General features: G+C 42.8%; 1 protein-coding gene across 1 annotated transcript in view; it reads right to left on the bottom strand.

Annotated features, from left to right (window-relative positions):
* The window catches only part of TTC7A (tetratricopeptide repeat domain 7A), a 596,795-nt gene that overhangs the window by 384,259 nt on the left and 200,303 nt on the right, over nucleotides 1-12,233 (bottom strand). The window contains exon 9 of the mRNA XM_082252340.1: nucleotides 6,320-6,457. Coding sequence (XP_082108466.1) covers nucleotides 6,320-6,457 — 138 coding nt within the window. The remainder of the gene's footprint in view (nucleotides 1-6,319; nucleotides 6,458-12,233) is intronic.

Genomic DNA, 12,233 nt, shown 5'->3' with positions numbered 1-12,233 from the left:
CAGTCTTGTCTTCCTCTTTCCATAACTCATAAACAGACTCCACAGAATTCTCACCTCCATCTGGCAGGTCATTGCTTCCCCATGCAAAGTCATGCCTACTTGTACAAAGTCAGGAAAAATCACTTCATCTGTGTATTATTTTTTATATAGAATATATTAACCACCTCAGCTCCGAAAGATTTTACCCCCTTTATGACCAGGCCATTTTGTGCTATTCAGCAATGCACTACTTTAACTGGCGATTGCAATGCTGTATGCAAACAAAATTTATATAATTTCTCCCAAAAATAGAGCTTTCTTTAGGTGATATTTAATCATCGTGTTTTTTAATTTTTGTGCTATAAATGAAAAAATTGAATACATTTTGAAAAAAAAAAAAAAAATAATAATATTGTTTTGTACTTCGTTATAAAACATATCCAAAAAAAACATTTTAAGGCCCTGTTCACACCTGAGCGTTTTTCAGCTCGTAAAATGCTCATCTCTGAAGTCTCTAAACGCCCAACAAGCAAAGTTGCATTCATTTCAATGGCCCCTGTGCACATAGGAGCGTTTTGTCGCCTGAAGCAAAATGCTTGAAGATCAAAAAAGTACAGGAGCTTCTTTTTTGGCAGATTACAAGCATTTTTGTTAGATGTCAATGCCTGCCTCCAAACACCTGCAAAAAATGCCTGAAAAACGCCTGAAAGACGCCCAAAGAAACCCTGAAAAACGCCCCAAAAAAACAACTGAAAATGATACGCTCAGGTGTGAATGCAGCCTAAAAATCTAATTTCTTCATACATTTAGGACAAAATGTAATATGCTATATATTTTTAGAAAAAAAAAAAAAAGTCCCAATAAGTGTATGTTAATTGGTTTGCATTATAGTTATAGCCTCTACAAACTATGGGGTATATACTGCCATTTTTATTTATCTTATACTAGTAATAGCGGTGATCAGGGCCTTATAGCAGGACTGCGGGCAATCTGACACTGACACTTTGTGCAAACTGGCTCACTGCCACTGACATCTTCAGTGACACTAAAGCCCCATACACACGTACCGAATGTCGGCCGAACGATCGGCCGTCTTTTGTCCGGTGCTGTCCTGTCGGTTGAAAAGTGCTAAAGACTGCACACGAATTTTGTCGGCCAACAACAGCCGACTAAAGAAGTGATGTCATGTGATGGTTAACTTTCCGTGTGTTTTTTCTTCTCTGAGCATGCCCAGTCTTGCTCATCTGCTGTTTGTCGGCCGAATTCTGTACTGACTGGCGAACAATCGGCCGTTCTGGTGTTGGCCAACAAATTTTAATGCCTGCACACCAGATTCTGTTCGGCCGAAAAGTCGCAGTCGGTTGTCGGAAGCATCATACTAACAAGCCGACAATCGGCCGATCGGTCGGTGGCCGAATATTTACGGCCGACAATCGCTACGTGTGTACGGGGCCTTAAGTCCCTTTTCACACTTGTGCGACTTGTCCTGCGACTTAGGACTGCAAAGTGGCATGACAAGCCGTACTCCATGATTTCCAATGAGTACCGTTCATATCTGTGCAACTTCAAGCCGCAGCAACTGCAGTAGTCCCTGCACTACTTTGGTTCGACTTTGACCCCACTTGAGGTCCATAGACCTCAAGATTACATAGGTATTCCTTCAGGTCGCGTCAAAAGTCACAGCAAAATTGCGGCAAAAATTGCAGCAAAATTGCAAGACTTTAAGGTCGCACAAGCGTGAAAGGGGCCCCACTTATACTTGTATGACTCCAAAGTTGCGCCGACTTTGGAGTGCACCTTTGGTGCAACTTTAATGCAACTAGGACGCAACTTTGAATGGGTGAAACTTGGATACAACTTTTTCTTTGACCAGTGACAATGGACAATTGATGCACACAAGTTGCATTGTAAAACATTTAGGTACGACTTTCATGCAACTTCGGAAGGTTAACATTGAAGTCTATGGCCCTCAAGTTGCAAGAAAGTCAGAGCAAAGTAGTGTTTGGACTACTTTGAAGTTGCTGCAAATTTAATTTCAAGCATATATGAATGTGTATCATTGGAAGACATGGGGAACGACATGTTATGCAACTTTGATGTCCAAAGTTGCATGACAAGTCGCACAAGTGTGAATGGAGCCTAATACAGTGATCAGTGCTATAATATACACTGACACTGTACTAATGACACTGGCTGGGAAGGGGTTAACATCTGGGGCGATCAAAAGGTTAAATGTGTGCCTAGCAAGGTTAACTATGTGTAACGTGTGCTGATTTTACTTAGCAATGTGTTTCCCCAAAAAAATTGAATTTAAAAACAATGTCCACCAATTAAAATTTAAAACTCCAAAGAATCCTCTTCTCAATGAAAGTCCATCAAAGTGTTTCACCAACGTGAATCCTTCACCACTCTCACTAGATTGAACTCACTAGATCGATAGGCTAGTCAGATTATAGATCAGCATACACGCTCTCTATCAATCAGAGTTCCATCTCAAACACCATAGCCTCCAATGTGGGAAATAAAAAGAAGCAAGGAAGCTTCAATCGTGTAAAAATTGTACAACAGGCTTTTAATAAAATCCATAAATATTCCACTCACATGTTTGTAGTGTCTACCCGACACTAGGGAAAGCACGCTCAGCTGTATTCATCATTCGCTTCTGGTCAGACCATGGATCGCGAGCGTGAACCGACATACGCCATGCGTCAGAGTCCCTGCTCCACCCTTTGCGTTTCGTCATGCGACGTCCTCACAGAGCAGCAGCGGTCCATGGTCTTACCGGAGGCGAACGACAAACACAGCTGGACATACTTTCCCCAGTGTCGGGTAGACACTACAAACATGTGAGTGGAATATTTATGTATTTTAATAAAATCCTGAGATGGGACTGATAGAGAGCAGCGCATTCAGCGATTATTTGGAGAGATTTGGCATGTATGCTGGTCTATAATCTGACTAGCCTATCGATCTAGTGAGTTCAATCCTGTGAGAGTGGTGAAGGATTCACGTTGGTGGAACACTTTGGTGGACTTTCATTGAGAAGAGGATTCTTTGGAGTTTTATATTTTAATTGGTGGACATTGTTTTTACATTCCATTTTTTGGGGATTTTTTCTTTGTAACTTTGTGGATTTTCTATTTAAACTCTTTAATGATGCCATTTTGTTTTTTTCTCATTTAAAGAAGAGCTCCAACCAGCTATAAAAAAAAAATAAAAGTCAGCAGCTACAAAAAGTGTAGCTGTTGACTTCCAAAAAACAGCAAATCCCCTTTCCCACAGTCTAGCGGTGAGCTCAGCGATTCCATTCAGCAGTGGCTATCTATTACTCAGCGATGATGTGCAACGCAGTTGGAATTTATAAGTACAATTTAGCCTATGTAATGTTCTGACTATGATATTACTATATATTTCTTTGAGATATACTTGCCTTTATATACATTACTTATGATAGACACAATTCTGTTACTAATAAAACACATTTATGTTCTAGAAAAGAATAATACCCATTGCTGCACCTCTGAAGAAGGACACCAATATACTAGTCTGAAACATGTTCGGTGTTCTTGCATAATCTATGGCAGCCAGCCCGATGGTTCACCACGGGTGGCCGCATAATTGCCATATACAGTGCCTTGCGAAAGTATTCGGCCCCCTTGAACTTTTCGACCTTTTGCCACATTTCAGGCTTCAAACATAAAGATATAAAACTGTAATTTTTTGTGAAGAATCAACAAGTGGGACACAATCATGAAGTGGAACGAAATTTATTGGATATTTCAAACTTTTTTAACAAATAAAAAACTGAAAAATTGGGCGTGCAAAATTATTCAGCCCCTTTACTTTCAGTGCAGCAAACTCTCTCCAGAAGTTCAGTGAGGATCTCTGAATGATCCAATGTTGACCTAAATGACTAATGATGATAAATAGAATCCACCTGTGTGTAATCAAGTCTCCGTATAAATGCACCTGCACTGTGATAGTCTCAGAGGTCCGTTTAAAGCGCAGAGAGCATCATGAAGAACAAGGAACACACCAGGCAGGTCCGAGATACTGTTGTGGAGAAGTTTAAAGCCGGATTTGGATACAAAAAGATTTCCCAAACTTTAAACATCCCAAGGAGCACTGTGCAAGCTATAATATTGAAATGGAAGGAGTATCAGACCACTGCAAATCTACGAAGACCTGGCCGTCCCTCTAAACTTTCAGCTCATACAAGGAGAAGACTGATCAGAGATGCAGCCAAGAGGCCCATGATCACTCTGGATGAACTGCAGAGATCTACAGCTGAGGTGGGAGACTCTGTCCATAGGACAACAAGCAGTCGGATACTGCACAAATCTGGCCTTTATGGAAGAGTGGCAAGAAGAAAGCCATTTCTTAAAGATATCCATAAAAAGTGTCGTTTAAAGTTTGCCACAAGCCACCTGGGAGACACACCAAACATGTGGAAGAAGGTGCTCTGGTCAGATGAAACCAAAATCAAACTTTTTGGCAACAATGTAAAACGTTATGTTTGGCATAAAAGCAACACAGCTCATCACCCTGAACACACCATCCCCACTGTCACACATGGTGGTGGCAGCATCATGGTTTGGGCCTGCTTTTCTTCAGCAGGGACAGGGAAGATGGTTAAAATTGATGGGAAGATGGATGGAGCCAAAAACAGGACCATTCTGGAAGAAAACCTGATGGAGTCTACAAAAGACCTGAGACTGGGACGGAGATTTTTCTTCCAACAAGACAATGATCCAAAACATAAAGCAAAATCTACAATGGAATGGTTCACAAATAAACATATCCAGGTGTTAGAATGGCCAAGTCAAAGTCCAGACCTGAATCCAATCGAGAATCTGTGGAAAGAACTGAAAACTGCTGTTCACAAACGCTCTCCATCCAACCTCACTGAGCTCGAGCTGTTTTGCAAGGAGGAATGGGCAAAAATTTCAGTCTCTCGATGTGCAAAACTGATAGAGACATACCCCAAGCGACTTACAGCTGTAATCACAGCAAAAGGTGGCGCTACAAAGTATTAACTTAAGGGGGCTGAATAATTTTGCACGCCCAATTTTTCAGTTTTTTATTTGTTAAAAAAGTTTGAAATATCCAATAAATTTCGTTCCACTTCATGATTGTGTCCCACTTGTTGTTGATCCTTCACAAAAAATTACAGTTTTATATCTTTATGTTTTAAGCCTGAAATGTGACAAAAGGTTGAAAAGTTCAAGGGGGCCGAATACTTTCGCAAGGCACTGTATTTATGATGTAAAGGGTACTCAGGTTTTACTTGTATATATTTGTCCAAGGATTGTAATTTTTGTATGTTTTTCTATACATTTTATTATTCAACAAATATAAAATTTTTTTACAATTTTTGCCTATCTTTAAAGCGTAACGCCACTTTATTTGAGAAAAAAACATTCCCCTCTGGGTGATCTCTGTACATTGCAGGGATTTTAACAAACTTTGTTGCAGATTCCTACCTTTTGTTATTCTTAAGAAATCCCTGTGTGTTCCCCTGTGCCACTGTGCTGAGTGGGTCAAATGGAAGTGGTTTCATAATTATCTATCAGCTGTGGCAGCTGCAGGGCTCTAATGAGGAAATCTGCTGGGCCTGCATCCCTTTAGATGTGTTCCTATTGGGAGTATCTCACCAAAAATGACATTTTAGTTGCAGGGGATGCCAGAAATCTGACTTGTATCTTAGGCAGACTTCTGGGAAAATTGGTGAGCCAATCACACAATCAGGAAATGATGTTTCTGGGGTGTGGTCAGTATACATTCTGTGTACAGAACACCTCCAGGCGGCCATATTGCATTGCATTTTCAGAAAATTACAACAGCTGCAGATTGAAAAGGAAAGGTCATTTTGAATAACATTCAATTACAATATGATTTGTTTCGCAATTGTATACGCTATATTGTTTTTTCTTTATTTGCTTATTCTTTTTCCCCACGAAAAGTGGAGTTACCCTTTAAAGTCCATGAGGGGTTCTGGTGCAGTTTCTGCACACAATTTACTGCTATTAGAAAGTAAATGCATGTGTTTAAATGACAACTGCAGTATTTGACAAGAAAAGGCTGCCCTTGACCCGCTTTGCCTGCCGTTCACCTAAAAAATGCACCTAAAAAGGACAAGCTGCATCCAAAGAAACGCAGAGTGACGCAGGTCAAACGCAGGCTCTGGACTGCCAGTGTACAGCTCAATAAGAGTCAAAAGGATTTCGTTGACCTGCGTTTGACAGGTGTTACAAGTGCAGGAAAACAAAGCCCATTGACATAAGCCCCTACAGAGGTGAAGAAGAGCCTATAGGAATCTCTATCCAGGACAGTACATTACCTCCGAAAGCATGGCATACTGCCCCCTTCTGGCCATTGTGATGCTCAGCAGGTCATATACCGCAGAAGCATTCTGTAGGCTGACGGCGTGGTCTTCCTTCTGGTCTGGAGCGCGGCTAATAACAGCATCTCTGTTGGCCTGTAACAAGGAGACAATTCTTAGTGGCTACTGTTTTAATACATTTTTGCAAAAAAAAGTCGAAATTCTAAAATGTAATTATTTCACTCTTTTTAAGAACAGCTAAGTCAGAAGCAGAAAATGCTTTAACCCATAACATTTTAAAACTTTGTCAGACATTTAAAATGTTCTTCTTATAGTGTGTGTTGGTGTGTGTGTACAGCATATACATATATACAGTATATTCCCTGGGCAATATATACATTGTGGCAGAGCGATGCCCTGCCAGGGTCTAGAAGGAGGTTGTGACTGATAATTCTTATCCGGACGGGTTGAAGGGCTCCAGGGAGCTTGTGTCATGAAGAGGAAACTGGCTTTTTAGTTTTCTCTGTGTTTTCTAAAGTCCATTGTGGGACCTGGAGGCTGGAGATTTCATAGCGATCTGGGTGGGGTGAAATCTCCAATCCTGGGACCAGGTCTTGGGAACAGCCAGGACACTGATTGTGCAGGGGTGTCTGGGCCTTTTAGTAGAGACAGGACCAGGGTTCTACCCTCCCGAGGAGTCCTAGTATGCAAGGGAGAAGTATGCATGTCTGCATGATGCAGTCTGACAGAGCAGATGTAGGGCCCAAATCTGTAGGCTTGAGCATCAAGGAAGCTGTGAAAGAGTCAGCAGGGGTACAGAGTTACAGGGTCAAGAGGACCGGGGTCAAAGCCTGAGCCGCAGTGCTTACCAGACAGCCAGGTGGCTTGGTAGTATTCGTTTATTAATTCTTTATTGCTGTGTAAAGTTGAAACCCCTGTGTGGGAATCCTGCATGAACTGTTTTTTCTTAATTAAAGTGGGCCGACAAGCCCTTGAACGGCAAAACTGGCGTGGACTCAGCTCACTTATAGGCTCTAAACATAGCTAAATAACCCCCATATATTACAATACACAAAGCATCAATTCTCATTAGCTTTCCCCCCAGTCCAACCATGACTAAGGTACCAAAGATGGCTTGTCCCCAGTCCAACCATGACTAGGGTACCAAAGATGGCTTGTCCCCAGTCCAACCATGACTAAGGTACCAAAGATGGCTTGTCCCCAGTCTAACCATGACTAGGGTACCAAAGATGGCTTGTCCCCAGTCCAACCATGACTAAGGTACCAAAGATGGCTTGTCCCCAGTCCAACCATGACTAGGGTACCAAAGATGGCTTGTACCCAGTCCAACCATGACTAAGGTACCAAAGATGGCTTGTCCCCAGTCCAACCATGACTAAGGTACCAAAGATGGCTTGTCCCCAGTCCAACCATGACTAAGGTACCAAAGATGGCTTGTCCCCAGTCCAACCATGACTAGGGTACCAAAGATGGCTTGTCCCCAGTCCAACCATGACTAGGGTACCAAAGATGGCTTGTCTCCAGTCCAACCATGACTAGGGTACCAAAGATGGCTTGTCCCCAGTCCAACCATGACTAAGGTACCAAAGATGGCTTGTCCCCAGTCCAACCATGACTAAGGTACCAAAGATGGCTTGTCCCCAGTCCACTCTGACCATTACCTCCCCCTCCACCAGTAAGTAACCACTCGGAAAACAAGCTCGAGTTAAATGGCCAAAGCAGCCTTTTATTAACAAAATTTTAATAAATGACATAAAAACGTGACCATGAAACACAGTATAACTGGAGCCTCAAGGTCCCAGTAGGCATCAAGAAAAAAAAAGTACAGGCGGTCTCCAGGTTATAAACATCCGACTTGCATACGACTCATACTTACAAAGAGGGAAAAAACAGAAAGTGAGAGTAAATCTACCCCTAGGAAAGGAAATTCTCTCCTGTAGGAGTTATCATGGGGAAAAGGTGTCTCCACTGAAGCTTTATCACCAATCCTTGTTTCCACGGCAACCCAAAATTTTCAAAATCCAATTGTCACAGGGACAGAAAGTGAGGTGAAATCATATAAACACAGACAGCGCCAAAAAGGTTACAGGGGTGTTAACTATTGATCGACCAATATCGTTTTTTTTTACCGCCGATACCGATATTTTGGTCATCGGATATCGGTATTGGCCGATATTTTCAGACATTAAAAAAAAAAAATGTATTTATTTTTTTTTAATGTCTACAGGTACTCTTGTGGAGGGTGTATATATGTTCAAATAAATGTGAGACATAAACAAGAACTATATAAATATATAAAAAAACAAAAAAGAGTGAAACAATATCAGTGAAGTCCAGAAATCCCCACAAGAAATTGGTAATATTGCTGAAAAAATAATCTGTGAACTAAAATCAAACAGTGCAATACTTGGTGAATGAACCACAAGTTCCAGCAGAGATGTGATGGGTAGGAGGCCTTTTCCCAACGTAGGTGGAAATCAGAAAAAGCACCCGTGAGTAGGATGTAAAAAATGGCTGCTTACCAGAAATCAGTGGCCCCCAAACTAATGGGTAGACCATATGCACAATGAACACACAGATGATGCAATCAGGCACCAATAGGACAGGCCATATATGCGACAGGAGATGCGAATAGGGGCAGTTGGATGCACCAAATATAATTCCTCATAATATACACCACAAGTGCCAAGCCGTAGGTATAAAGGGGAGTTAGAAGGAACACATAGCGTAATACTGCTTGGATTAAAATAAACCCTTTATTAAAAAATCACTTACAAATGTCCGGATAAAGTGTGCATGTCAAACACAACAGATAAGAAGGTAAACCGCGGCGTCCAGCGTTCACAATGCAACGCCCCAGGGGACGTCAACCTATGACTAAACGCGTTGGGTGGTACCAGACGTGACGTCACCCTGCCCCCTTGGATGCTGGGGACTGCCTGTACCCGTGTCTTACCTAAAGCAGGTCTACACCCGCAACATCACCAACTCAAAGACGACCAACCGCAGATACCTCCTTTAGAACACCTCAGACAGGTACCTTTGTGCCCACAGTAACCTACAAGGACCTTGCATCCTTCTGGCTGCATGACAACAAGCACCCTACAAGCAAAAAAAACAAAAAAAACAACCCACAAGAAAAATAGGTAACTCTAGCTCCAAACCCCTTTAACCCCTGTCATGCCAGCCCTTCGTTCATGTTTTTCTTCTGTTTCATCCGGGCCCCCCTGTATAAAAGTATTCAGTCCCCAGATCAAATAACATGTGTATACCATAATATTGATATCCTTGCCCTAATGAGTGTCCCTTAAAGTGTATCTTAGGCAAAAACATAATTCAAAATAATTTTAGAAGGAGCAAGGAATAGTTAAAGCTCATTAATAATTTTTCTTTTTTTGCTGTTGTGTGTCTGTGTCCTTTATATTGTAAAGCCACGTGAAAACTGTTGGCACTATATAAATATACTGTATACAAAAAAACTAGACCTTTATTATAGGGCCTAGACTTACAATTTAAAGTGGTTGTAAACCTCTGAAATGAAAAATGATCAAAGCATATCCTTCTATAGTGAGTACTTGCCTCATTCCAAAGCACCTAGTGCAGGCATTACTAAATGGCGGACCTGCGGTCCACATCCAGACCAAGTCAATGTACTATCTGCACCATAGTCTCGCCATTTAGGTGCCATTCTGCCCAGAGCCATCACCGCCGCCGCTGTCATTCTCACAGAGCGGAAAGCAGGAGGCGGGACAGCTCTGGATGGAGGGAAGGGCTGCCCGAATTACCAAACAGGTAAATGCTTTTTAGGATGCAGGGCGTTCCTAGCAACCAATCACCAGGTTTCAGTCCCCACCCCCTGTCCAAACCTGCTGTGCCTCCCTCCCTCCTCCCGGTCTGTATAAGGTAGTACAGGAAGAGGGGGGATGTAAAGGGGGGCTGAGGACATGAATAGGGCACTCAGGACAGTTAAGGGAGGGACCTCAGGAAAGTAATTGGGGGGACTCAGTACAGTTAAGGGGGGAGCTCAGGACAGTAATGAGGGGCTAATGACATTACTGGGGTCACTAAGGAAAGAAATGGCGCGGGGGTCAGAATTGCAATGGGGGGCTAAGGACAGTAATGGGCAAGGGGCTCAGGTCAGTAATGGGGGAGTGGGGGTAAGGACAGCAAAGGGGAGGACTAAGAACAGTAATGTGCGGGGGAGGGGGCTCAGGACAGTAATGAGGGGGTTGGAAGACAGTAATGGATGGGCTAAGGACAGTAATGGGAGGGGACTGGGGACCATTATGGGGGACTGAGGACATTATTGTGGGACAGTAATGGGGCAGGGCTAAGGACAGTAATGTGAGGGGGGCTGAGAACAGTAATATAAGGGGGGGGCTGAGAATAGTAATGTGAAGGGGGGATTTTGATGTTAAGGGGAGGGACTATGATGTGAAGGAGGGACTGAGGATGCTGATGTAAGAACGGGAATATGATATGAGGTTCGATTCAGATCTGTACATGGGCATTTGCACGCTTCACAAGTCAGGGAGCAACCCTGCCCGCCCCCCCCCCTCCCGCACACAGCAGATGATTGACAGCCTCAGCTGTGCATGTTTCCCTATACGACTGAGTGGGGGGGGGGGGGTTGTCCATTCCCTTTACTCGGGTCTCAGATTACAATCAGCCCCTTGCTCTATGCTGTGCAGTGTGTGACCTCAAATCCCCACACTCTGCCTTCTGAAACTCAGAAATGCTGGGTAAATCTGCATTTGAACAGCTGTAGACGAGAGATAAGAGCTGCAGATAAACAGGTAAAACTGATGTAGGAGGATTTGTGTATTACCTGAGGCCGGTCACTTCAATGGGTATATATAAGGGTTTACAAGCACTTTAATCATAAGGAGTGTTAAATAGAATATCCTGCAATACACCAAATGCCTCCTGGGGGGTCTGCTACCTAATTACTGTTCAGATAGGGGAAAGTGATATTTTTAGCAATATCGGAATGTTTCTCCTGTGGGACAGTGTAAAAATAAAATCTTCTGCAGTTGTTATGGAAATATTACGGGTGGGCTGTATTAGAGAAATGAGAGTCTCGAAAGGCGTATGATGTCAGGGTTACATAATCCATAAATGTCTGCTTACTGTTCTATGGGGAATGAAAGCCCGCCACATTATGTTATAGTGCGCTAAGCATTCTACATCATTATATAAGCTGAAGTAGGAACACTGGCTATAATGTCTTTCTGCTGATAACTACATACAGAAGGAATTAATATATAGTATCTCACAAAAGTGAGTACACCCCTCACATTTTTGTAAATATTTTATTATATCTTTTCATGTGACAACACTGAAGAAATGACACTTTGCTACAATGTAAAGTAGTGAGTGTACAGCTTGTATAACAGTGTAAATTTGCTGTTCCCTCAAAATAACTCAACACACAGCCATTAATGTCCAAACCACTGACAATAAAAGTGAGTACACCCCCAAGTCAAAATGTCCAAATTTGGCCCAAAGTGTCAATATTTTGGCCACCATTATTTTCCAGCACTGCCTTAACCCTCTGGGGTAGGGAGTTCACCGGTTGCCACTGGAGTCCTCTTCCACTCCTCCATGACAACATCACGGAGCTGGTGGATGTTAGAGACCTTGCACTCCTCCACCTTCCATTTGAGGATACCCCACAGATGCTCAATAGGGTTTAGGTCTGGAGACATGCTTGGCCATTCCATCACCTGGCCAGGCAGTGGTCGTCTTGGAGGTGTGTTTGGGGTCGTTATCCTGTTGAAATCCTGCCTGTGGCCCAGGGTCTGAAGGGGGGGAATCATGCTCTGCTTCAGTATGTCACAGTACATGTTGGCATTCATGGTTCCCTCAATGAATTTTAGCTCCCCAGTGCCGGCAGCACTCATGCAGCCCC

The sequence above is a fragment of the Pelophylax lessonae genome, assembly GCF_965119305.1.
Source record: "Pelophylax lessonae genome assembly, chromosome: 3".
Taxonomy (NCBI): Eukaryota; Metazoa; Chordata; class Amphibia; order Anura; family Ranidae; genus Pelophylax; species Pelophylax lessonae.
Note: the sequence above shows the minus strand (reverse complement) of the source record. Positions and strands in the feature narration are given on the sequence as shown.